Genomic DNA, 27,997 nt, shown 5'->3' on the forward strand with positions numbered 1-27,997 from the left:
CAGGAAAAACAGCCTTTATCCTACATTTTAAGGGCTGGCAATGAAGAAAAAAAACAGTGGTTGGATTAATCCAAAACTAACTTCTGGTTGCTTTTGAAGTGTTTTCTGCTTTTATAATTGATTAGAGGGCTCCCTCTATGTCATTCACATCATTTCTTTTTTTTTTTCTTTTTTTTTTTTTGAGATGGAGTTTCACTCTGTTGCCAGGCTGGAGTGCAGTGGCGCAATCTCAGCTCACTGCAACCTCCGCCTCCCGGGTTCAAGCGATTCTCCTGCCTCAGCTTCCCAAGTAGCTGGGACTACAGGCGCGCACCACCATGCCCGGCTAATTTTTTGTATTTTTAGTAGAGACAGGGTTTCACCATGTTGGCCAGGATGGTCTCGATCTCTTGACCCCATGATCCACCCGCCTCGGCCCCTCAAAGTGCTGGGATTACAGGAGTGAGCCACCGTGCCTGGCCCATTCACATCATTTCAAAGTTATGTAGCTATCCATGAAAATCCCCACAGAAATATCCTCTGTACCTCCCAGTCTGTTTACTGATGAGCACAGTTGTCTCTCAGGCTAAAAGAAGAAATCATTATGTTTTTAAATTTGCCATTTAGGATCTTGTTAACAGCTAGTCCAAGCACGGAAAGAAAATGTAAATTCTTTTACAGTTTCTAGCTAGATGAAAAACTTGAGTACTCAGTAAAAGTAAACAAAGATTTACATCGTTACTACAAAATAATGGAACTAATCTTCAAGTTGCACCATAACATTTAACCTCCACCCGTTAGCTGATTATGTATGATAAATGTCACAAGAACGATCTAATTGATTACAATGTTTTCTTACTGTTTTAGGCACTAATATAGGATTACTGTTATTGTTGTCTTTAAAAAGGCAATAGTTTCAATTTAATAAGCACTTATTCACCACCCAGCTCTCTGCTGGGCACTGAGAAGATAAAGAATCAAAGGAACTATATACAATATTCTCTATCCTTAGACTCTTGAGGATCTAGGAACAAGTGTCTTATGTGCTCAAAAGAACTAGAACAAAGATCCTGTCCCTCTCTCACGTTCCTGGGAGTGTGGGCCTCCAGTGGTAAGATGATTGCTAATCTAACATACTTCTGACCATCAGAGAATTGAGTACTGAAACTATGAGATCCTTCTCAACACTCTCAAGGATTGTCTTTAGTCACCTTCATTTGGCCTTTAAAACCTTGACTACAGGAAAATGTGCTAAAATGTCTACTTGCTATGGAGATAATTTTGTAAAGATAGTTTTCGCTATATTTTTGAGTCTGTTAAATATTAAGGTCCTGTATGAAACATTTTGCTTCCTAAATAAATAAGGGGAAAAAATAAGTATGCATTTTATCTTGTGAGAGTGAGAACTATATTTCTGAGAACTGTATAACATTGGCCACCAGGAAGCTCAGAACTCCAGAGCTATAAGAGCAATTTCCACGTCTGTTATAATAACTATAATATCGCTATGAAACTCAATGGGCTACATGCATGTTGTATTTTATCCTGTTTATCCTGGAATCCTATTCCACTTTTATCTTTCCTATCCTTGTTTTTTTTTTCCCCCTTGTCTTACCATTTTGTTGCAGGTATCTCTGGCCTCAAAATCTTAAAGAATGATGCTGGTGTGTAAATATTTTATATATATATATGTATATATATATATATATTTTTTTTTCGAGGCAGAGTCTCACTCTGTCAGCCAGGCTGGAGTGCAGTGGCCTGATCTCAGCTCATTGCAACCTCTGTCTCCCAGGTTCAAGTGATTCCCTGCCTCAGCCTCCTAAGTAACTGGGACTATAGGCATGTGCCACCACACCCAGCTAATTTTTGTATTTTTAGGAGAGACAGGGTTTCACCATGTTGGCCAGACTGGTCTCGAACTCTGGACCTCAGGTGATCCACCCACCTGGCCTCCCAAAGTGCTGGGATTACAGGCATGAGCCACCGCACCCAGCTGATAGTGTGTAAATGAATAAGCAAAAATAAAATATAAGGAACTAATCATAGCGGTGCCATTTGTTTCACTGTCTATATGAAAATAAAATGAAAAAAAAAAAAACCTCATTCTTTTTTGTTTAAGGAAATAGAAAACCACCTTGATAAGGACACAGAAGGCTATGATGTGGTGCTTGATGCTATAGACACAATGCAGCGAGTCGCCTGGCATATCAATGACATGAAGCGGAAACACGAGCACGCGGTCCGGTTACAGGTGAGCCCGCAAGGTGTCGGTGCCCGGCAGGGTTGCAGGTGTACTGACTTACTGTTTTCCCAATAAAATATTAAGGCTGCTCAAGTACTGCACTACACTCATCGTCTTCAGTGTAGTTCTCCCTGAAAAAAGTTCAGGACATCAGTAATACCCATCATTGTCTAGTATGGCTATTTAAGAGAAAGGGATATTATAACTTTTTTTTTTTTTGAGATGGAGTTTCGCTCTTGTTGCCCAGGCTGGAGTGCAATGGCACGATCTCCACTCACCACAACCTCTGCCTCTGGGGTTCAAGCAGTTATTCCCCCTCAGCCTCCCGAGTAGGTGGGATTACAGGCATGTGCCACCACGCCCTGCCAATTTCGTATTTTTAGTAGAGACAGGGTTTCTCCATGTTGGTCAGGCTGGTCTCGAACTCCCGACCTCAGGTGATCTGCCTGCCTTGGCCTCCCAAAGTGCTGGGATTACAGGCGTGAGCCACCGCACCCGGCCGACATTATAACTTTTAAGCTAATTGTTTGCTTATAGCCCCTTTGATGGTCTAAGTTACAATTTTGAGCCTCCTACTTCTATTAATTGCAAATTTAGTAATTCTTATTGAAAGCAACTTTCCCTAAACTATGTAAAGACTTTTTAAGGCTTTATTCCTCTGCCACCAGTTCCTGCAAAATCATGAGGTGGTGCGTGGGTGGTCATAGGCAGGGGACGCAGAGTAAGGGGAGCCAAGGCTGAACCAGCTCCTTTACAGTCACTTGGGACCTGACCCTCCAGCATGTCATTTCGGTTTCCTTTTTTTTTTTTTTTTTTGGAGATGAAGTTTCACTCTTGTCGCCCAGGCTGGAATGCAGTGGCACAGTCTCAGCTCACTGCAACCTTCGGCTCCCGGGTTCAAGCGATCCTCCTGCCTCAGCCTCCTTAGTAGTTGGGATTACAGGGGCATACCACCACGCCCGGCTCATTTTGTATTTTTAGTAGAGATGGGGTTTCACCAGGTTGGCCAGGCTTGTCTTGAACTCCTAACCTCTGGTGATCCACCTGCCTCAGCCTCCCAAAGTGCTGGGATTACAGATGTGAGCCACCGCACCTGACAGTTTCCTGATTTTTAAAATAAGACAGAGAAGTTTGCTAAAGCCCTATCCAGCACAAACATTTTGAGCCCTAAATCTTAAGGAACTTTTGACCGCTGTTGGGCCAGTGATCATGCCCTGGGCACCTCAATAGATGCACTATTAAAAACAAAACAAGAGGCTGCATGGGCCCAGAGGCCAGTTCCAGGCTCCTGGCTGTCCCTAGAGTGAGATGGAAAAGCCCAAAGTGACTCCACACTATACAGAGTGGCCTTGCCTAACTCGGGAAAAAAGATACCTTATTTGGCTCATAAGTCAGAACAAACTCTGTAGGTTTCAGGTATAGGCAGCCAGAGTGTGGTGTGATGCCACTGACTATCAAAAATCAGAGGAAGATGACATTCTAATCTTCCAGGCTGCTTTTGTTTTTTTTTTTGCAACAGCAACAAAAGTTTAATACTTTATCATACAAGTGTTTTGCAGACATAATTTCGGAATCTATTGAATACAGTCATCCCCCCTATCCGCAGTTTCACTTTCTGCAGTTTCATTTGCCCATGGTCAACCAAGGTTAGAAAATTTTTAAATGAGGGCCAGGAGTGATGGTTCATGCCTGTAATCCCTACACTTTGGGAGGCCGAGGCAGGCGGATCACTTGATGTCAGGAGTTCGAGATCAGCCTGGCCAACATGGTGAAACCCTGTCTCTACTGAAAATATAAAAAATTAGCTGGGCGTGGTGGCACACGCCTGTAATCCCAGCTGCTTGGGAGGCTGAGGCAGGAGAATTGCTTGAACCCGGGAGGTGGATGCCATTGCACTCCAGCCTGGGTGACAGAGCGAGACTGTCTCAAAAAAAAAAAAAAATTAGCCGGGCGTGGTGGTGCACACCTGTAACCCCAGCTACTTGGGAGGCTGAGGTGGGAGAATCACTGGAACACAGGAGGCAGAGGTTGCAGTGAGCTGAGATCACATCACTGCACTCTAGCCTGGGAGACAGAGCAAGACTCCATCTCAAAAAAAAAAAAAATTAAATGGAAAATTCTGGAAATAAACAATCTGTAAATTTTAAATTGTGCACCATTCTGAGTAGCATGATGAAATCTCACACTGCCCTTCTCCCTCCCACCTGGGACATGAATCACCCCTTTGTCCAGTGTATCTACACTGCCTACGGCCACTCACCTGTTACTCAGTAGCTGGCTTGGTTATCAGATCGACTGTCATGTTTTGCAATGCTTGTGTTCAAGTCAACCTTATTCTACTTCATCATGGCCCCAAAGCATGGAGTAGTGATGCTGACATATTGTTATAATTGTTCTAATTTATGATCAGTTATTGTTGTTAATATCTTTATGCCTAATTTATAAATCAAACTTTATCATAGGTATGTATTTGTAGGGAAAACATAGTATATTTAGGGGTCAATACTATCCCCAGTTCCGGTAATCCACTGGGGGTCTTGGAACATATCCCCTGCAGATAAAAGGGACTGCTGTATTCAGAAATGTCTGAATGGCTGGTTTTTCTTACTATGTGAAGCTGCTTGATATTCTGAAGTCATTACTAAATCAGACTCTGGCTCAAACTAATACTCCATTTCTGTTCATTTCTGTTTTCAACCAGTGAAGTTTTTTGTTGTCTTGTGGGTTCCTTAATTAAATGGTGCTTGTGAATATTTTCATTTTTCAAATAATAAAATCAGCTTCCTTCAAAACACTGATATTCATATACAATAAATCCCACAGAAATGTCAAAGTCATGTTAGTTTATTTATCAATTTCCATTAAAAGCACTAAAACGGGGAGTGGGGCAAGTGGGGGTGGTTAATGAATACAAAACTTTACTTAGAATGAATAAGATCTAGGCCAGGCGCCGGGGCTCACACCTGTAATCCCAGCACTTTGGGAGGCCAAGTGGATCACCCGAGATTGGGAGTTTGAGACCAGCCTGGCCAACATAGTGAAACCCCATCTCTTCTAAAAATACAAAAATTAACCAGGCGTGGTGGTGGGTGCCTATAATCCCAGCTACTTGAGAGGCTGAGGCAGGAGAATCGCTTGAACCCAGGAGGGAGAGGTTGCAGTGAGCTGAGATTGTGCCACTGCACTCCAGCCTGGACAACAGAGCGAGACTCTGTCTCAAAAAAAAAAAAAGAAAAAAAGAATGAATAAGATCTAGCATTTGATAGCACAACAGGAGGATTACAGTCAACAGTAATTTATAAAATAACTGAAAGTATAATTGGAATGTTCGTAACACAAAGAAATGATAAATGCTGGAGGTGACGGAGGCCCATTTACCCTGATGTGTTTATTATGCATTGTATGCCTGTCAAAATATATCATGTACCCCATAAATATATACACCTACTGTGTACCCATAAAATTTTAAAATTTTAACAAAAAAAGCACTAAAACATAAGTTAGGGGCAAAGAAAGGTTCATTTCCTTTCCCTGAGTAAGTAAATTTAAACTCAAGAAATTTCTGAGAAAATGATGTGGGTGATTTTATATAGGCTTTAGTTTTGCATTACTTATGTGTGGTATGAACTTCAGTATCCGGAAGAAAGTCTTCAAGTCAACAGCTCTGAAGGGTTTTTTTTTTTTTCCCAGAGAGGAGGGGGTGAGAAAAATCAAGGGAAGGGGCTGGGTGCGGTGGCTCACTTCTGTAATCCCAGCACTTTCAGAGATACAGGTGGGCAGATCACTTGAGGTCAGGAGTTGAAGACTAGCCTGGCCAACATGGCAAAACCCCATTTCTACTAAAAATGCAAAAAAATTTAGCCAGGCATGGTGATGGGCACCTGTAATCCCACCTACTCAGGAGGCTGAGGCAGGAGAATCGCTTGAACCGGGAGGTGGAGGTTGCAGTGAGCCCTGATCGCGCCACTTTCCTCCAGCCTGGGTGACAGAGCGAGACTCTGTCTCAAGAAAACAAAACAAAACAAAGAAAATCAAGGGAAAGAGGCCATACTGGTGGCCCCTGGACCTGGCTTTGGAACGATGTAAGGGCTGCTGTGAGCCACAGCACGGCATGATTAAGGAATGGAAATAAGTAATTAGCAGCTTGTCAGCTAACAGCCTGATTCATTGCTGTTAACCCTTAAGTGGCACCACCTGTAAATGCAGATTTATGTCATAGACCATCAGATACCACGTAGATAGTTAGACCCCGTCAGGGACGATTTGGCACCATTCTTGAGGCTCAACAGATGGGCCACCAAGCCCTTGGTGCCTGGCTTCTGCCTCCTGTAAATGCCATGGCCCATTCCCTTTCTCAGGAGATACAGAGTTTGCTCACTAACTGGAAGGGGCCAGACCTGACCAGCTACGGGGAACTGGTGCTTGAGGGAACCTTCCGCATCCAGCGAGCCAAGAATGAGCGGACGCTCTTCCTCTTCGACAAGCTGCTGCTCATCACGAAGAAGAGAGATGACACGTTTACATACAAAGCTCACATCCTGGTAGGTCTGCACGCTGGCCATTGGCAGGGACTCAGATCCCCAGTTCTGTTCCCTCCTGAGTGTGCCTCACCCTCTCTGCTCTCTCTGCTCTAGTGTGGCAACCTCATGCTTGTGGAGGTGATTCCAAAAGAGCCGCTCAGCTTCAGCGTCTTCCACTACAAGAATCCCAAGCTGCAGCACACAGTCCAGGTAGCAGCCGGGCTCTGGCCTCTCCGCAAGGCCCCTTTGTGTAACGATGAGTGCTGTGTACCATGTGGCTTTTTGAGAGCGTTCTGGCCACATGGTCATTTCCCATCTCATCAGAGGGTCCTGTGGGTGGTGGAATCAAGTTGTCTGACTGTCTACATCTCGTCTTGGCAGGCCAAATCCCAGCAAGACAAACGCCTCTGGGTTCTGCACCTAAAGAGACTGATTCTGGAGAACCATGCAGCCAAGATTCCAGCTAAGGTAGGACACTGAATAATGCACAGTGAAATGGGAGAGAGATACAAGAATCGTTTGAACCTGGGAGGTGGAGGTTACTGTGAGCCGAGATCACATCATTGAACTCCAGACTGGGCGACAGAGTGAGACTGTCTCAAAATAAAAACAAAGAGACTGGGTCAAAAAAAAAAAAAAGAGTTTAGAATTAGAATCTGGGAGTGACAACGGTTAATCCGATCATTTAATTACTAATGAAGCCCAGCAAGGCATCCTGATAGGATAAATGTTCAACTTCATAATAAAGAGGCTGGCATGTGGTTCATGCCTGTAATCCCAGCACTTTGGGAGGCCAAGGCAGGTGGAACACTTGAGCCTAGGAGTTCGAGACCAGCCTGGGCAACAAAGTGATACCCCCATCTCTACAAAAAATATAAAAGTTAGCACCAGGCATGATGGCACGCACCTGTAGTCCCAGCTACTCTGGGAGACTGAGGTGGGAGGATCACCTGGGTCCAGGAGGCAGAGGTTGCAGTGAGCTGAGATTGCATCACTGCACTCCAGCCTGGGTGACAGGGTCCAGACAGGGTCTCACTCTGTCACCCAGGCTGGAGTGCAGTGGCGCAATCTCCACACAAGAAAAAGCAAACTGCAACCTCTTGTGCCTCAGCCACCCGAGTAGCTGGGACTACAGGCGCGTACCACCACACCTGGCTAAATTTTGTATTTTTAGTAGAGACAGCAAGACCCTGTCTCAAAAAAAAGAAAGAAAGAAAGAAAGAAAATTGAGAGATAGAATATATAGGAACTACATCTCAGCTAAACCAGCCATTAACATCAGAAAGACTCACATGGGGCCAGGCACAGTGGCTCACTTTGGGAGGCACTAGCACCTTGGGAGGCTGAGATGGGCAGATCACCTGAAGTCAGGAGTTAAAGACCAGCCTGGCCAACATGGTGAATCCCCATCTCTACTACAAATACAAAAATTAGCTGGGTGTGGTAGCACGCGCCTGTAGTCCCAGCTACTCAGGAGGCTGAGGCAGGAGAATCGCCTGAACCCAGGAGGCGGAGGTTGCAGTAAGCCGAGATCGTGCCATTGCACTCCAGCCTGGGTGACAGAGCAAGATCCTGTCTCAAGAAAAAAAAAAAAAAAAAAATTCACATGAATCGCAGGCTCTGTGGAGGTGGTGGTGTTTTTCCTTTTGGGGCTTAAAAGAAGATCAAGTTATGAGAATTATTCAAAGGTGCATGAAGCACCTATGGGTGTAAAGCTGTGCTGGGTCCCATGAGGGTGCTCGGGAGACAAGATACAGATTCAGCCAAGAAGGAATCTGTAGATGGGGAGCCATCTGCCAAGCCATGAACCATTTGCCAACCATGAAGACGTAACAGAGTATAACCCAGGTGTTGTGGAAGAATAAAGTGTTCAATTGTGTTGAATGGAGAGAAGAAGGAAAACATCTTTTACCTCAGTCTTAAAGGATAGGGATTTTTTTTTTTTTTTAAAAGACAGGATCTTACTCTGTCGCCCAGGCTGGAGCACAGTGGTGCAAACATGGCTCACTGCAGCCTTGACCTCCTGGGCTCAAGAGATCCCACCACCTCAGCCTCCCAGAGTAGCTGGGACCACAGGCTTGTGCCACCACACCAAGCTAATTTTTGTATTTTTGGTAAAGGTGTAGTCTCATCATCTTGCCCAGGCTGGTTTCAAACTCCTGGGTTCAAGTGATCTGCCTGCCTCAGTCTTTCCAAAGTGTTGGGATGACAGGCATGAGCCACTGTGCCCAGTCTTAGGAATATTTTTATTAAGTGGGAAAAAAGGAATTAAGGGAACCAGACCTAGAGACCTGCATTAAAAAAAAAAAAAGAGAGAATGAATGCGCTGTGTTCAGGGTGCACAGACGGTGCCAGGATGGGAGGGCTGAGTTCTCAGGGACTGAGGCAGGGGCTGGGGCAGGGACGGGAAGGGCAGGAGCCCCTGGAGGGCTGTGAGCATGCGCTCTGAGGAGTCTGGACGCGTTCACACTGGGAAATTACTGCAGGCTTTGGAGGAAGGGGACATGGCGTGGTCAGTCCTGTGTTCTGAGAGTGTAACTTTGGGGACAAGGTGACAAATAAGTGGCAGGAGTGAGGTTGGAGGCTGGAGAAGATAGTAACCCACCACCATGGCCTAGAAAGGAGCTGAGCAGTGCTCCCGTGGAGCCACAGCAACAGAGGGAACAAATGCAGAAAGTGCCACTGAGGCAGGAGGCAGGATTTTGCCCACTAAAAGTCAAGGCTGAGTCAGGGGTTGAAGGAGAGCATGGTACTGTGAGTTCTGAGACAGACAGGGAGAGGAACCCGTGAGATGGGAGTGAGAGAGAGGAGCCCTCTGCTCTCACTGGCACCTGTGCTGCTGGGCAGGGTCAGCCACAGGTGGAAATTCAGGTCTTGGAAGCTAAGGATCAGGAGACTCTTGCTAGAGGCAGTAATTGAATCCCTAAGGTTTAACAAGATGGCCCACAAAAATGTGCAAAGGAAAGACGAACCCTTGGGAATCCCAACATCTAAGTGATCAGCAAGCGGGTGGGGGGATTTGGAGAACAGCCAAAGAAAGATTGAAAGAGTAGCAGAGGAGGCAGGGAGGATGTCTGAGGAGGAGGCGCTGCACTAACAAGGAAAAAGAACATCTCAGAGACGGGGGAGACACAGTCTCAAAGGCTGCCGAGGTCAAGGAGATTTAAACAGAAAAGCAGATTTTATATTTGGCAACTAAGAGAAAAGGGAGAGATCACAGTGGGTTGCAGAAAAAGGGGGATTAAGAAGGAACAGAAATGGGTATAGACTTTTTTATATATAAAGTTCACAAAAGGAAGAAAAAATGATAGTTTGGAGAGAAAAGCAAGAGCAAAGCAAGACTTCTTGTCTGGGTCGAATGCCGAGTCCATGAGCAGATGGCAGGGAAGGAGGAGGAAGGTGGGAGAGGAGACAGTGGCTCACTTCCTGTTGGAACGGGGCCTGGGGAGGTGGGAAGGAAGAGGATGGGACACACAGGAATAGGGGCTCATCTTGGAAAGGGCTGGAAGCATCTCTCTGAACCAAGGGAGAAAAAGATGAAAGACAGAGGAACTTTGAGGTGGACTTGGGGGAAAACAAAGGGTTTGATTTCACTCATGCAGATGATAAAGTCATCTGCTGAGTGAGTGAAGCAGAGAGCAGGGGTGTCTGAGGGAAAGTGGAAAGGATCAGAAGAACACTTGCTAAAGAAAATGGACCAGGCCAGGCGCGGTGGCTCACACCTGTAATCCCAGCACTTTGGGAGGCGGAGGCAGGCAGATCACGAGGTCAGGAGATCAAGACCATCCTGGCTAACACGGTGAAACCCCATCTCTACTAAAAATACAAAAAATTAGCTGGGCGTGATGGTGGGCACCTGTAGTCCCAGCTACGCGGGAGGCTGAGGCAGGAGAATGGCGTGAACCCGGGAGGCGGAGCTTGCATTGAGCCGAGATCACGCCACTGCACTACGGCCTGGGCGACAGAGTGAGACTCTGTCTCAAAAAAAAAAAAACAAAATGGACCAGTCACTAGAGATGACTAGAATAGCCTGTGAAAGACATCAAAGACCCAACTGAAGCTGGCCCCCATGAATCAGTGTGATGACGTCATTTCAAAATCTGCTCAGCAGCTTGGAAACTACTGGTGAAAACCGTGGTGTGTGTGGGTTCCTCCAGGTTGGGAACCGGCAGAGCTGGTAGGGGAAGGTTCCCAGGGCGGGGGTGGGGAGGGTGCCAGTGAGCACGCAGTTGCAGTAATTGGGCATGACATTAGGCTGAGTGAAGAGGAAAACCAGCTGGCAACAGAGGCGTGGGGTGAGGGACTGCAGTATTGTCATAAAGCCTGGTTCAGCAGGACTTAATGTGAGAGAGAAGGAAATACACTAATCTGTAACTGAAGAAGGGACTTTTGGAGTCCTGCCTTAGAGGTGGGACGGTTTTGAGTGTGATCAGGTTCTGGAGGTGGCTCTGATTCTGTGCTGCTGCTCTGGAGTGGAGGAAAAGGTCATTAGAGAGAACGTCGTCAAGGAACTAGGGTGGTGGGTGGATTATTCCCATGGATGGTGAAACAGTCCAAGTTGGGGCTGGGAGGAGTGAGGTGGAGCAGACAATGGGATGATGGTCATGAAAATTGAACTGGGTGGAAAATAAGGGCTGAGATTTCTGAGAAAGGGGACAGTCTGTTTTGTTCTCTGTATATTTTGACAAGCGTTTGAAGCTTGTTCTCAGGACTGCCAGCAATGATTTGGTCCTCAGGAAATGAATGTGCATAGGTGTGGACTTGGACCTAAGCATGAGTTTTCATTTCGTCAGGGTGTTATGAGATGAAAGGGAGCTCATGCAGAAAGGGGACTGCATTTTCTTTATGATTAGTCATTTTGTTGCTGGCCTGGTACCTTAGAATGCCCTTCTGAGCAATGGCAGAGTATCTTTGATGGGCCCCACCTATTGTTTACCTGTCTGCTGGGAAAATCAAAATTGCTAACAAGATTCTGAAAGGCAGTTACAAAATGAGACCCCCTTACATACCTGTCTTTCTCCCACGCTAGGCGTGTGTGCCTCAGGAAGTTCCCTTTAAGTATTCAAATGGTTAATATAGTCAATATAACATCGTACTTTCTCCCCAAGTTGTCAATCCCTTCTATCTAAAAACATCTTTTCAGTTACAACTTATTGAGCATACACACTGTGCTGAGTACTTTATATTCTTATTTCACCCTCACCAAAATATGTTATGAGGTAGTTCTTATTCTTCCCATTCTAGAAAAAATAAAAACAGAGGCTGAGAGACATTAAATAAACTGCCCAAGTTTATATAACTAGTACATGACCAAGCCTGGATTTAAACCCAGGTCTATCTGGCTCCAAAGAGCATCCTAACCACATTATTCCCACTGGCAATAAAAACACTTTTGTTTTGTTTTGTTTTGTTTTGTTTTGAGACAGGGTCTCACTCTGTCACCCAGGCTGGAGTGCAGTGGTGCAATCTCCATACAAGAAAAAGCACACTGCCACCTCCACCTTCTGGGTTCAAGTATTCTTGTGCCTCAGCCACCCGAGTAGCTGGGACTACAGGCGCACACCACCACACCTGGCTGATTTTTGTATTTTTAGTAGAGATGAGGTTTCACCATGTTGGCCAGGCTGGTCTCGAACTCCCGGCCTCAAGTGATCCACCTGCCTCAGCCTCCCAAAGTGCTAGGATAGGATTACAGGCACAAGCCACCACACCCAGCCTCAAACACGCTTGTCTAATATACTTTATTCACTATAATGTAATCATAATTTTCTATTTAAGCAGGATTATTATTAAAGTGAACTTTCCACATCTTTCCTCGAGATTATTTCTTATTTTCCTAAAGTTTTCAAAATGTATTTCTATTATTTCTGTGAAATAAATGCATAGTGGGAAATTTTAAACATCAAGAAATGTATCATCAGTCTAATAATGTCAACACAGCTGTGGGAAACTCATTAGTTACAGCCTCCCAGCTGCCTTCCGTTCTTTTAATTCAATGATGGTCCTTGGCTGACACCTAGTGGAAAACCTGGAAACAGTACTTTAAAAATTAAATGTCCAGACAAAAAAAAATTCTTGAAGTCAGCTTTACAGATACCAGGGAACTTCTTGGAAATAGCCATATTGCCCATTAGTATATGTGATAAATAAATTTAACTCTTCTCCAAATTAATTGAGAATAAAGGTGAAGGTATTTTGCATTTTATATATTAGTATGTTTCTGTAATTGCACTTCCCAGAGACTGAGCTAACATTTGTGTTTGCAAGTAATTTCAACTCATAATCTCAAACTCTGAATGTACGAGAGAGATAGCTATCAGTGTTACAAAAATTGAAGCATTTGTTTTCTCTAAGGTGACTGTGTTGAGGCTCCCCCAAGCCCCACACTTTTTCACTAAACATGATCGCCACTTAGCCGAAATATTTGTACTGGGATATCACAGATGGTAGCAAAATAGAGTAAAATTATTTTAAAAGTTATTTTTAGCATAGTGTTTTGTAGGTTAAATTATACTACCCTTAAAAAATGAAAATGACTTTAAAGAGGCAAGAAAGGCTACAATCCCCTAGGACAGTGGTCTTCAACCTTTTGGGCACCAGGGATTGGTTTTGTGGAAGACAAAACCTCCACGGATGGAGGCAGGGGGAGGCTTTTGGGATGATGAAAGCACATTACGTTTATTGTGCACTTTATTTCTATTACTATATGGTAATATATAATGAAATCGTTCTACAGCTCACCATAATGTGGAATCAGTGGGAGCCCTGAGCTTGTTCTAGCCCTGAGCAACTAGACGGTCCCATCTGGGGGTGATGGGAGACAGCGACACCCCAAGTGTGTTGCTTATGTCCAGTCTTCTCTCATCTTATTTTGGTCACTGTCACTGCAGAAAACCCTGCTTCACAAAGATAGGATGTTGGAAATGGAAGCAGGCTTTTGTGCTTTTGTGGCAATCTCAGGATATTCGCCTGGACTTTAATCCAGAATGTATGGAGATTTGAAGTTGTCTCAAACATACTTTTTTTTTTTTTTTTTTTTTGAGATGGAGTCTCATTCTGTCGCCTAGGCTGGAGTGCAGTGGTGCTGCAACCTCTGCCTTCCCAGGTTCAAGCAATTCTCCTGCCTCAGCCTCCTGAGTAGCTGGGGTGTCAGGCACACACCACCACGCCCAGCTAATTTTTGTATTTTTAGTAGAGACGGTTTCACCATGTTGGTCAGGCTGGTCTTGAACTCCTGACCTCGTGATCTGCCCGCCTCAGCCTCTCAAAGTGCTGAGATCATAGGTGTGAGATACCATGCCCGGCCTCAAACATACTTTTAAGGCCACCGGATGCAGCTGTACAATTGAAGTACATCAACTCACTTGCCACGATAAAGCCTGCCACCAGATGCAGCTTAATTGCCCCTTGACACTCACTGACAGGGTTTTGATATGAATCTGCAAGCAATTGATTTATTATGGTCTCTGTGCAGTCAAACCTCTCTGCTAACATTAATCTGCTCCTCAGTGCTAGCATCACTGCCTCAGCTCCACTTCAGATCATCAGGCATTAGATTCTCACAAGGAGTGCTGCAACCTAGATCCCTCGCATGCATAATTCACAGTAGGGTTCACACTCCTATGAGTATCTAATGCTGCCACTGATCTGATAGGAGGCAGAGCTCAGGCTGTAATGCGAGCCATGAGGAGCCACTGTAAATCCAGACGAAGCTTCTCTCGCTTGCCCACCACTCACCTCCTGCTGTGCGGCCCAGTTCCTAACAGGCTATGAACTAGTACTAGTCTGTGGCTCGGGGGTTGGGGACCCCTGCCCTAGGAGAGTGGGTGGAACTCACCAGTTGAGCTGATCATTGAATCCTAATGACCATTCTGAAAGAGAGGCTCCCTGATCCCACTGTCCAGTTGAGCTCGGAGAGCACCCACCTAGTGAAGTGCCTGAGCTGGGATCACAGACATTGTCCTTCAGGGCCGTCTCACTCTGGGAGATTCTGGGGCACACAGAAGAGATGGGAGGTGCAGGGAGTTGGGGAAACAGAGAGACTTAGCTCATGATAATCACAGCATTCTGCAGGAGGAAAGACAACAATGAGAGGAAACTTCCAGCAGCCATTTTGCAATTAACTCAAAATAGTTACAAGGCCATAGTGTCATCGTGAGGGCTGGTGATAAAGATACCAGGCTCCGTGCCTTGAGCTTTTGAGTCAGTAGATCAGGGTTGGGTGGCAAGAATCTGCATTTTTTTTTTTTTTTTGAGACGGAGTCTTGCTCTGTCGCCCAGGCTACAGAGCTGGCTCAATCTCGGCTCACTGCAACCTCTGCTTCCTGGGTTCAAGCGATTCTCCTGCCTCAGCCTCCCTATTAGCTGGGATTACAGGCACCCGCCACCATGCCTGGCTAATCTTTGTATTTTTAGTAGAGACGGGGTTTCACCATATTGGCCAGGCTGGTCTTGAACTCCTGACCTTGTGATTGTGATCTGCCCGCCTCAGCCTCCCAAAGTGCTGGGATTACAGGCGTGAGCTACCGCGCCCAGCCGAGAATCTGCATTTTTAATAAGCTGGCCAATGAGTGCTGATGATCAGCCAGGCTTCGGAACCAGCCTCCCTCCCTCCTCTTTCACAGGATTGGGGGTGCAGTCTTAGCTCTGGTGCCTTGATGGTGTAGCAGCTATTACCCACTTGAGGGCGCTCATCTGCTTGAATTCCCTGCACTGTGTGTAAATGCTTAACATAAATAGCGAGTTTTTAAACGTTTTTAAAAATCTATTTATTCAGGTGGGATAAGATCTGTGTTGAGATTTGGAGTTTAAAGAAAAAAAAAAGCAATTGGAATTACAGCTCTACTTTCTCTCTTTCAGGCCAAGCAAGCAATCCTTGAAATGGATGCCATTCGTAAGTTTTATTTCCTTAACACAATTTGAAATTTCATTGTCTGTTTGTATCTATCACATTTTCTATCTTAAAGTTCATGAAAATGTCGATTGTTAGAAAATAGTATCTCTGTATTCACTGTTTTCACAAATTGGGTAGACAGTATAATCCCTTCTAAGCACGTTGACTTGTTTCTACATTGCTTCTCCCAGGTTTATCTGAGTCCCTTGATGGCTGGCCACTGTTTGGGTTTCTGCATCAACTAACAATGTCAGTTATGTCTCCAGGGTCAACTCTACCCCTACCCCCGCCCCAGCCTCTACCACCACCAAAAACCAGAGCTTCACAATGCATTTCTCACTTCATCCCTAACAAAATGTTGATTATCTGCAAGAATCACAATCACTTCGTAGTATTGGTTTTCCTGATGCAGCAGAAACTTCTAAAATCACAACCACCTCACATATGTGCATATATTTCTAGGCTTACAAAAGCAGAAGAGAATAAATATTACAGGTCCTTCCTATTAAATAAGACCTTATTCAACAGCAGTTATCACATCTTTGTTATTTTTCAGATTAAATAGAATAAAAAGAGAAAACAGTGGCTTTAAATGCAGTCAGGTCTGCTGGAAACTTGTACTGAAAACACTTCTACTTTACTTAACCCTTTCATAAGACCTTACTTTGAGGAATCAAGTGCAAACGTTGATTGCCTTCCCTCCAGCCTGGCACTTGTTAACTCCCCAGGGGGAAAAGCAGCATCAGCAAAGTGGAAACAGGTGCATTCCCACCATCGCTGCAGCTGAGGCTCCCATCTCGCATCCAACAGACCCGAGAAATGATGCCCAGAGCTCCCCAGTGGAGTGCTAGGCTGTATTCTCTAGACATCAACATTTCACCCGCAGAAATTGCCTTCAGATTTTTTTTTTTTTTTTTGGCCGGGTGTGGTGGCTCATGCCTGTCATCCCAGCTAATAGACTCCTAGAAGTCCCAATGTAAACAAAAAGCCCTGAGATACATATACAGCAGCAATTATGGGAGGAGGATCATATCCATGTCAGATGAAAAAGAATAAATCCATATAGGCCGGGCATGGTGGCTCACACCTGTAATCCCAGCACTTTGGGAGGCCGAGGTGGGTGGATAACCTGAGGTCAGGAGTTCAAGACCAGCCTGGCCAACATGGTGAAACCCCATCTCTACTAAAAATACAAAAATTAGTCAGGCATGGTGGCACGTGCCTGTAGTCTCAGCTTCTCGGGAGGCTGAGGCAGGAGAATCGCTTGAACTTGGGAGGTGGAGGTCAGCAGTGAGCCGAGATCATGCCACCGCACTTCAGCGTGGGTGACAGAGCAAGACTCTGTCTCAAAAATAATAATAATAATAAATCCATATAAATCTACACTAGCCATAACCATTTTCTGAGAAGCCCCTGACACCACAGTCCCACTGATGCACGTGGTTATCTTTACAGATCATCCAGGCTTCTGTTACAGTCCTGAGGGAGAGACGAAAGCACTGTTTGGCTCTAAAGAAGGTTCTGCTCCATATCGGCTGAGAAGAAAATCTGGTAAGTAAGATGTTGTCATAAAAATTTAATTCTAATCGGGGACTGGCAATGAAAGTCCCTTTGAGTCTGACAAAAGGGAATGTTCTGTCTGGTTTCTCAGCTCACTGCCGGTCTGAATACATTTGCAGCTGCCTTAAGATGGGACTCATGAGCTTTTGATCTAAAACTCTTTTCTCTGTAATCCCAGCACTTTGGGAGGCCGAGGCAGGTGGGTCACCTGAGGTCAGGAGTTCGAAACCAGCCTGGCCAACATGGAGAAACCACATCTCTAGTAAAAATATAAGTTAGCCAGGCGTGGTGGTGGGCGCCTATAATCCTAGCTACTTGGGAGGCTGAGGCAGGAGAATCGCTTGAACCCAGGAGACGGAGGTTGCAGTGAGCCAAGATCGTGCCACTGCACTCCAGCATGGGCGACAGAGTGAGACTCTGTCTCAAAAAAAAAAAAAACTTCTTTTCTACTTAATGTTTCCCAGTGACTATCAAGCATGCCAGTCAACTAATTTTGCTTTGTACATCTTACCATTGACATGCAGATACTTAAGCTGTATTTGCTGTTGCTAATGAAAAATCACATCCTATGAGTGACACACACAAAAGATTATCCAAAGCTAAAATTTTAATTCATATTTGCTGCACCAGACTCCATGAACTATTGTCTTAGTTCAGACAGGTTTGGGGTTTTATTTGAAGCATTCTGTATTCATTACCCACTTTATGCTTTGCTAAGGACTAGGAATGCAAGGATAAATAATCCATGTGACTCCTGATTGCAAGGAACTCATTTTTTGCAAGAGACAAAAAATGCAAATAAGGCCGGGCGCAGTGGTCACGCCTGTAATCCCAGCATTTTGGGAGGCTGAGGTGGGAGGATCACCTGAGGTCAGGAGTTTGAGACCTGCCTGGCCAACATGGTGAAACCCTGTCACTACTAAAAATACAAAAATTAGCCCGGCGTGTTGGCAGACACCTGTAATCCCAGCTACTTGGGAGGCTGAGGCAGGAGAATTACTTGAACCCGGGAAGCAGAGGTTGCAGGGAGCTGAGATCGCACCATTGCACTCCAGCCTGGGAGACAAGAGTGAATCTCAGTCTCAAAAAAAAAAAAAAAAAAGAATGTACAATTGAACATCATCAGCTTGTAGGTGTTAGTGAAGCTGAGGAAGCTGCTCTGCTACTGACAGGATTGAAAAAGTCAGATTTTGCTTTTCTGTTGGGTGACTCCTGATAACACAGCATAACATTTATTCTACCATTTTAGCAGAGTGAATGTCTTGCTCCTGTGTATCTCTGAGCAATGGGGATTTTGTTAAATTTGATGCAAAAGTTATAGAGCTCTGTTAATCTGTCAGTAGGCTCATAATCCTTTTATAAAGAGTGAAGAAAAAGGTTTGATTTGGTTTTGCCAATGATACTGGCTTTGTTTTGTCTCCCAGAACCTTCCTCACGGTCACATAAAGTTTTGAAGACCAGTGGTAAGTCATAAAATATATTTTCCTGTTTCATTCTTGTTGATGTTCACTAAATCAAACCACACAAAAATAAATGCCAGATAAATTACAGATTGACAGAGTTGATTTGATTACAAAAAGATTAACTTCTGTAAATAAAAGTGTCCCATTATAAAATATATAGTCAAAGCCAGGCACAGTAGCTCACACCTGTAATCCCAGCACTTTGGGAGGCCAAGGCAGGCGGCTCTGTTGAGGCCAGGCCTTCGAGACTAGCCTGGCCAACATGGTGAAACCCCGTCTCTACTAAACATAAAAAATTAGCCAGTCCTAGTGGCTTGTGCCTGTAATCCCAGCTACTTGGGAGGCTGAGGCAGGAGAATTGCCTGAACCGCCTGGGAAGCAGAGGTTGCAGTGAGCCGAGATCACACCATTGCACTCCAGCCTGGGCAACAGAGTGAGTCCGTGTCACAAAAAATAATAATAATAAAATTTAAAATAAAATATACCGTCAAATGACATAAAATACTTGTAATATATTTGACAGGCATAAAAAGATTAATATTCCTATTATATAAAGAAGCTCCATACATCAAAAAGAAAACACAGAGGACTCTTTTATTTTATTTTATTTTTTTTTATTTTTTGAGACAGAGTTTTCTCTTGTTGCCCAGGCTAGAGTGCAATAGCGTGATCTCGGCTCACCTCAACCTCTGCCTCCCGGGTTCAAGTGATTCTCCTGCCTCAGCCTCCCGAGTAGCTGGGATTACAAGCATGTGCCACCACGCCTGGCTAATTTTGTATTTTTAGTAGAGATGGGGTTTCTCCATGTTGGTCAGGCTGGTCTCGAACTCCCAACCTCAGGTGATCCACCCGCCTTGGCCTCCCAAAGTGCTGGGATTACAGGCGTGAGCCACCGCGCCCAGCCCAAAGGACTCAAAAAAAAAAAAAAAAAAAAGAATATAATTGGGCAGTTTCACAAAAACACATAAACTGGCAATAAAAATTTTAAATGGCCATCCATATTCATAATCAGAAAATCCATACATTTAAATGAAATAAATAGAAGGGAAAAAACTATGAACTTGGCCAAAACATATAGAAAAATAGTCACTCCAAAACTGTTGGTGGGAGTAAGTTTTTGCAACGCTTCAGGGGCAAAATTTGGTAATAGTCATTTGAGTTTAAAAATGTACATTTGCTCTTAACCCAACAGTTTCACCTGCACAGATGTACTTACCCACATGTAGACAGATGTGCGAGTTTGTTCTTTGCAGTATTGGTAGCAGGACACTCTATAAAAATGCCCATGCAGTTGGAAATATACTTAAAGAAATTGTAATACATCCATACACACAATGGAATATTCTACAGCTGTCAAAAATAAAGCAGATCTCTACCTGTTCACAAGAGTGTCCACATATATTTAGCAGAATATACAAAGTTGCATATTGGATCCTTATTTTAAAAGTGAAACAGGCTGGGCATGGTGGCTCACGCCTGTAATGCCAACACTTTGGGAGGCCAAGGAGGGTGGATCACCTGAGGTCAGGAGTTCGTGACCAACCTGGCCAACATGGCAAGATCCCATCTCTACTAAAAATACAAAAATTCACCAGGCGTGGTGGTTATGCCTGTAATCCCAGCTACTGGGGAGGCTGAGACACAAGAATCGCCTGAACCCGGGAGGCAGAGGCTGCAGTGAGCCGAGATTGTGCCACTGTACTCCAGCCTGGACGACAGAGCGAGACTCTATCTCAAAAAAAATAAAAAATAAATAAAAGCAAAACAGTTATGGTGGGGTGGGAGTAGTGCAGGAGCTGGAATGATAAACATTCAGCTGTTAACTGTTGTTTCCTCGGAGGATGGGATCTGTGGAGAGGGAAGGACTTCATATGCTTCCGTAATCATCTTTAAAGGGGAGACACCCATAATTAGGCTAGCTCTAAGGGTGTCTTCTGTAAGGATGTGGCTATGTAAATCTCTCCCCACAATTCCACTGGCAACACCCCTTCTTTGCAAGAAAGCTGCATCTTTCAGTTAAAACCAATAAAATGTCAAAAAATCAGCAGAAACAATATCATCTTTACATAATTGTCATGGCACGGGGCATGTGCAATTTCTTTTTCAGGAAACAACACATTTTTGTTCGGAAGCTTTTGAAATATCTTGAACATGAATTAGTTAATGGCTGTCACGGATTAAGGAAGACAACTAGTGCTCAGATGCATGTAAGGTTGTTTGATGTAGTGTGGGGTTATGCAGCTGGGAGAGCTGACAGGGATTTTCTGAAAATTAGATCTATAGGGCCCAGAAGTCACTTGGGCTTCAATTACTAGTAATAAGTTTCTAAGTTCTATAAAATATTAGTGCTTACTTATATAGGAGGTACATTTTCATTCTCAAACTTGAAAAAAAACTTATTTTTCAGAAACAGCACAAGACATCCAAAAGGTAAGCTCTATCTCATTTCTTACTTGGAAATGTTCACTTCAGGCACCTTTCATAGGTGTCCCTTCCCCATCTCTGTCATCCCCAGCCCGTATTCCAAGTGTCAACAGTTATTTTACATTTTGGAAATTTGGTATTTTACATTTTGAATTATTTACATTTGATTTAAGCAAAGACTCATCCTTATCAACTTCTTCCCTTTCCCCAGCCCACATCTGAGAACCATGGTGATTATTTATTCATCCTCTGCCCCATATCACACCTCAGAGCCTGTAACCTTACCTTAGGGTGTAATACCTGCCCGGTGCTCACGTGAGCCACCTCACATTGTCCTTTGCCTCCACCCGTGTAAGACCAATGCCCCTGCCTCCTGGATATAACTCCCTCCTCCAAGTGCGAGCCTTCATTCACAAGGGCGAGGGGCCCCCTTCTAAGAATATGGTTCTGCTGCTGACGTAAGAGGTGATGACGTATGATTGAATGAGACTTTGTCATATCAAGTTTTGATTTTTCTTCCCCTGACAAAAGCTTAGGAGAGGGAGAATAAGAATGGTATACTGTATTGGAAGATACTATATCCAACTGTATTGCCTATGAAGAATAGGTATTTTCTCCTGACCTGAGTGGTTTGTCCAGTGTGGCTACTGATCAGTTGGCTTAATTAACAATTCTTAGAGAACTGATCATGGCTCCTTGTTTAATGTTCTGTATCTAGAAGAACATGGCTGTGAAACCTCTCCCTACAATCTCATTTCCACCATGGCTTAGCACAGAAGCAAAGCGACCTTGTTGATAAACGTTGTATCTTGCCATTAAAACCAAGAAAATGTCTAAAAATCAACGTAGTCTTTTTTTTTTTTTCTTTTGAGACTGGATCTCGCTCTGTTGCCCAGGCTGGAGTGCAGTGGTGCAATCTCGGCTCACTGCAACCTCTGACTCCCGGGTTCAAGCAATTCTCCTGCCTCAGCCTCCCAAGTAGCCTAGTAGCTTGGACTACAGGCACCCGCCACTATGCCCAGCTGATTTTTGTATTTTTAGTAGAGACGGGGTTTCACCAAGTTGGCAACGCCAGTCTGGAACTCCAGACCACAGGTGATCCACCCGTCTCGGCCTCCCAAAGTGCTGGGATTACAGGCATGAACCACCGCACCCGGCTGAACATAATCTTAACCTTTAAGTGATTGTCATGGCTGAGGTGTGCGCATTTTTTTTTCAGGTAGTACATGCTTTTGTTTGGAAACGTGTGAAACTTATTAATTGGTTCATTGTCCTGAAATATGGCATAAGGTTTTGGTTTCATAAGTGGGGTCACTGCAGAGGGCTCCCTGCTCTTCAAAGCAGCCATAGTAGCATTGTGGAGCCATGCCCTCTCAGTGCTAAAAGAAGGAATCTCCCCATCAAAGAGTTCTAGAGATTCAATCTCAGGAGCTGCTTGAAAACTTTCTATAGCAGTGCTCAAGCCAAGTCCATATGGGCATAATCAAACCTTATGAAATCAAGAGGCAAGAAAGAAAACATCCATGCTTTTTTTGTGATAAAATTCCATCTCCTAATAGTAATGTGCTGAAGGTATATTAAATTCAAGGAGAGCAGATTTACTGATGATTAAAGAGTTTGTAACAGCCAGGTGTGGTGGCTCACACCTGTAATCCTAGCACTTTGGGAGGCCAAGGTTGGCAGATCACTTTGAGCTCAGGAATTCAAGATCAGCCTGGGCAACATGGCAAAACCCCCTCTCTACAAAAAAAAGTACAAAAATGAGCTGGGTGTGGTGGCTTGTGCCTGTGGTCCCAGCTACTTGGGAAGCTGAGGCTGGAGAATCACTTCGGCCAGGAAGCAGAAGTTGTAGTGAGCTGAGATAGTGCCACTGCACTCCAGCCTGGGCAACAGAGTGAGATTCTGTCTCATAAATAAATTAATAAGTAGTTTATAACAGGAACTATTCCTTAATAATAGCTTAATATTTCTCCCAGAATATATATTCTGAGGCTGCGTACATGTGTGTATGAGGTGGTTAAGCTCATGTATAAGCTGTGGATTAAGACATGGATTCAAATCCGTTTCTGCCATTTATAAACTGTGTGACTACAGGCAAATTGCTTAACCTTACCAGGACTTAGTTTCCTAATTTACAGAACTGTTAAAAAGATTAAATGCAACATGTTCTTAAAAGTGCTTATTAATGGAATATTTGGCACAAAGCAAGTGTTCTATAAATGATAGCTAATATCGGCCCGGCACGGTGGCTCACGCCTGTAATCCCAGAACTTTGGGAGGCTGAAGTGGTTGGATCACCTGAGGTCAGGAGTTTGAGACCAGCCTGGCCAACATGGTGAAACCCCGTCTCTACTAAAAATACAAAAAAATCAGCTGGGCGTGGTGGTGGGCGGCTGTAATCCCCAGCCACTCAGGAGGCTGAGGCAGGAGAATTGCTTAAACCCAGGAGGTGGAAGTTACAGTGAGCTGAAATCGTGCCATTGCACTCCAGCCTGGGCAACAAGAGCAAAAAAGGCTGGGCGCGGTGGCTCACACCTGTAATCCCGGCACTTTGGGAGGTCACAGCGGGCGGATTGCCTAAGCTTGGGAGTTCACGATCAGCCTGGCCAACACAGTGAAACCCCGTCTCTACTAAAATACAAAAAATTAGCCAGGCATAGCGGCATGCACCTGTAGTCCCAGCTACTTGGGAGGCTGAGGCAGGAGAATCACTTGAACCCGGGAGGTCGAGGTTGCAGTAAGCCGAGATTGTGCCACTGTACTTTAGCCTGGGCAACAGGGTGAGACTCTGTCTCAAAAAATAAAAACATGATAGCTAATATCATTGTTAAATAGCTCAAATGCTGAGAATGTGGAAGGACAGGAGAAAAGTTCATTCAGGCTGTGGCAAAACTGACGTATCGAAATTATTAGGTTGGTGCAAAAGTAATTGCAGTTTTTACCATGACTTTCAATATTGTGACCAACATATGCTGATTCTTTCCTATTTTTTTAAACATTTATTTATTTATTTTGAGACAGGGTCTTGCTCTGTCACCCAGGCTGGAATGCAGTGGCACGATCTCAGCTCACTTTAGGCTCAGGAATCCTCCCACCTCAGCCTCCCAAGTAACTGGACTACAGTCATGCGCCACCACGCCCGGCTAACTCATTTTTTGTAGAGACAAGTTCTGACTATGTTGCTCAGGCTGGTCTTAAACTCCTTAACTCAAATGATCCTCCCACCTTCACCTCCCAAAGTGCTGGGATTACAGGTGTGTATCACCATGTCCAGCCTGATTCTCTCTCTATCTTTCTGTTTCTTTCTTCCTTCCTTTCCTTTCCCTTTCTTTCCTTCCTTTCCTTCCTTTATTTCCTTTCTTTCCTTTCTCTTTCTTTTCTTTCTTCTTTCTTTATTAAATTTTTTTGTAGAGACGGGGTGTCTCACCATGTTGCCCAGGCTGGTCTCTAGTTTCTGGGCTCAAGTGATCTGCCTGCCTTGGCCTCCCAAAGTGCTGGGATTACAGACATGAGCCACCGTGCCCAGATGATTACTTCTTAATTTAAGAGTGTCTTCAGTTTTCTTAATGATTAATTTGACGTAAATTTACAGCTTCCAAAAAACTGCTTTCTTTTTTTTTTTTTTTTTTTTTGAGATAGAGTTTCGCTCTTGTTGCCCAGGCTGGAGTGCAGTGGCACAATCTCGGCTCACTGCAACCTCCGCCTCCTGGGTTCAAGCGATTCTCCTGCCTCAGCCTCCCAAGTAGCTGGGATTACAGGCATGCATCACCATGCCCGGCTAATTTTGCATTTATAGTAGAGATGGGTTTCTCCATGTTGGTCAGGCTGGTCTCGAACTCCCGATCTCAGGTGATTCGCCCGCCTCTGCCTTCCAAAGTGCTGGGATTACAGGCGTGAGCCACTGTGCCTGGCCAAAACTGCTATTTTCATTTCAAGTGTAATTACCTTAAAAAGATACTTCAGCGGCACAGCTGGCTTGAGCAACTGAACTGGAAACAAGATGCAGGACCCCAATGCAGACACTGAGTGGAATGACATCTTACGCAAAAAGGGTTTCTTACCCGCCAAGGAAAGAATTGGAAGGATTGGAAGAGGAGGCAGAAGAGGAGCAGCGCATCCTCCGGCAGTCAGTGGTGAAAACATATGAAGATATGACTTTGGAAGAGCTGGAGGATCGTGAAGACGAGTTTAATGAGGAGGATGAATGTGCTATTGAAATGTACAGACGGCAGAGACTGGCTGAGTGGAAAGCAACTAAACTGAAGAATAAATTTGGAGAAGTTTTGGAGATCTCAGGGAAGGATTATGTTCAAGAAGTTACCAAAGCTGGCGAGGGCTTGTGGGTCATCTTGCACCTTTACAAACAAGGAATTCCCCTCTGTGCCCTGATAAATCAGCACCTCAGTGGACTTGCCAGGAAGTTTCCTGATGTCAAATTTATCAAAGCCATTTCAACAACCTGCATACCCAATTATCCTGATAGGAATCTGCCAACAATATCTGTTTACCTGGAAGGAGATATCAAGGCTCAGTTTATTGGTCCTCTGAGTGTTTGGCGGCATGAACCTGACAAGAGATGAGTTGGAATGGAAACTGTCTGAATCTGGAGCAATAATGACAGACCTGGAGGAAAACCCTAAGAAGCCGATTGAAGACGTGTTGCTGTCCTCAGTGCGGCGCTCTGTCCTCATGAAGAGGGACAGCGATTCCGAGGGTGACTGAGGCTACAGCTGCTATCACATGGCAAACTTTCTTGTGACAAATTGTCTGGATTTTTTAAAAAAGGAAAAAGCAAGAATGAATCCTTGTGGTTTTTAGTTTTGTACAAATTATGTTTCAAATCTTTACATTTTGGAAATAATCATTGCTGGAGATTCTGTTAAATATTTTGGAACTCTTTTTTTTAAATTATAGTATTTCCTCTAAAAAAAATTAAAACCAGCCATTTGTATGGCAAAAAAAAAAAAAGATACTTCAATATTAACAATTCAGGTTTCCTAATTTTCTAAAATCTATGGGAATTTTCTGGGATGGATGATCTTAGGAAGGATCACTTTTGGCTGTTGTGAGAAACACAAAATAATTTTATTATACTTTAAAAATGTTTTGTCATAATTTAACTAGTTAATATTAACCTTGTTTTACTTTATAAAAAGTAGTTACTGGGTGCCTATATTTTTATAACATTATACCAGTGCAGTCTGAGTAAGGTGAAGAGAAAGATATATTAAAGAATGTGAAAAACATATATATGAACAAATATTAGGTATAAATATTGTGTGTGTATGTATGTGTGAAAAGAAATAAATGGCTAATTGAATTGCTTAAGTTTTAACAGAAAAATAACATTTAGGATGAAATTCCATTATTGTCTCTCTACTCCTCTCTTCCCTCTCTAATAGATATTCCAATTAACATATATCCCATTTTCATTGACATGTGATGAAAAGTTCTTGCTTATTTGACATTTCCAATAGGTTACTATAGTGTTTTATTAGAATATATGTCCCTGGTACTAATTAGGTCTTAACCCTTTCAAGCCTTTGAAGTTAATCCTGTCTGCAGAATAGAATCAGAGGGTAATCTGCTCCTGTCTGCACCACCGAGCTCCATCCAGAAGGGTTCCAAGTTATAAAAGACCTCATTGTTTTCTTTGATTAGAAATCACTAATTTGGCTGGGTGCAGTGGCTCAGGCCTATAATCCTAGCACTTTGGGAGGCCGAGGTGGGCGGATCTCTTGAGGCCAGGAGTTTGTCTAAGACCAGCCTGGCCAACACAGCAAAACCCTGTCTCTACTAAAAATACAAAAATTAGCCAGGCGTGGTGGCGGGCACCTATAATCCCAGCTACTCCAGAGGCTGAAGCACGAGAATTGCTTGAACCCAGGAGGCGGAGGTTGCAGTGAGCCAAGATCATGCCAAGGGACCCAGGCTGCATTCCAGCCTGGGCGACAGAGCGAGATTCTGTGTCAAAAAAATAAAAATTAAAAAATTATTAATATTGTTCCTATTTTACTTCCTTATAGGCAACTAAATGTTAATTAAATGTATTTTGAAATAAGTAAAAATGTCATTAAATGAACAGAGGATTAAATTACATTCCTACAATAAAAACTCTTTGCCTAGAGTCTATAAACCAAGGTAATGCTGGCCATGTTCGTGGTGGGTCTGCAGATTTAAGAGAAATCCTTGGAGTGTGTGGTCGGGTCAGCAGAAGGGGCTTTTGGTATACCAGAAACCACGATAAAACTGCTAGGAGACAAGCACTGGCTCTAAAGCTCCTTAGAAAGTCTCAAATAGAACAGATAGCATGGCCCTTAACTTCTATATATATTAATTTATGCAATGAATATTTGCCAAGTGTACACCAGACTTATTTGAAGAATCTAAGAATTTTCTGTATTTAGCTTATATCATGCTTTGGGGCAAGGGGTTTGGGGTTAGACCTGGGTTCTAGCAGTAGTCTTACTACTGACTAGATAGAGCAAGTTACTGAACCTTTAGGAACCTAGATTTCCTTACTGTGAAATTGGTACGATCATACCTAATTTCATAAAATGATTGTGAATATTAAGTTTGGAGAATGTCTGCACATTGCCCAGCCTAGTTTCTAAGTATATATTAGTTCCTGTCCTTCCCTTTTTGAAAATATCTGAAGTGCTTTTCAAGTCAGTTAAACACTCAGCCAGGTGCAGTGGTTCACACCTGTAGTGCCAGCTACTTGGGAGGCTGAGGTGGGAGGATTGCTTGAGCCCAGGAGTTTGAGATCAGCCTGGGTAACACAGCAAGACCCTATCTCAGAAAAAAATAAAAGAATATTAAAGCCTAGTGGGGGAGGCAGTGTGTAAACACAGGAGAAATTCCTGAGTTATGTGTCTTCTCCATGGTGCTGTGATTCAGTTGATATGTTTCC

The 27,997-nt window shown here is 43.9% G+C and overlaps 1 protein-coding gene and 1 pseudogene across 5 annotated transcripts in view; both read left to right on the forward strand.

Annotated features, from left to right (window-relative positions):
* PLEKHG1 (pleckstrin homology and RhoGEF domain containing G1) overlaps nucleotides 1-27,997 on the forward strand; it is a 246,055-nt gene that overhangs the window by 202,551 nt on the left and 15,507 nt on the right. For all 5 annotated transcript variants that reach the window (XM_063605030.1, XM_057302611.2, XM_024929265.4 and 2 more), the window contains exons 7-14: nucleotides 2,102-2,233; nucleotides 6,583-6,765; nucleotides 6,859-6,954; nucleotides 7,126-7,212; nucleotides 15,604-15,637; nucleotides 17,093-17,188; nucleotides 18,622-18,660; nucleotides 21,068-21,090. In XM_063605030.1, the coding sequence (XP_063461100.1) occupies nucleotides 2,102-2,233; nucleotides 6,583-6,765; nucleotides 6,859-6,954; nucleotides 7,126-7,212; nucleotides 15,604-15,637; nucleotides 17,093-17,188; nucleotides 18,622-18,660; nucleotides 21,068-21,090 (690 nt within the window). The remainder of the gene's footprint in view (nucleotides 1-2,101; nucleotides 2,234-6,582; nucleotides 6,766-6,858; nucleotides 6,955-7,125; nucleotides 7,213-15,603; nucleotides 15,638-17,092; nucleotides 17,189-18,621; nucleotides 18,661-21,067; nucleotides 21,091-27,997) is intronic.
* Nucleotides 21,153-27,997, forward strand: LOC129398066 (phosducin-like protein 3; annotated as a pseudogene).

The sequence above is a fragment of the Pan paniscus genome, chromosome 5 (assembly GCF_029289425.2).
Source record: "Pan paniscus chromosome 5, NHGRI_mPanPan1-v2.0_pri, whole genome shotgun sequence".
Classification (NCBI taxonomy): domain Eukaryota; kingdom Metazoa; phylum Chordata; class Mammalia; order Primates; family Hominidae; genus Pan; species Pan paniscus.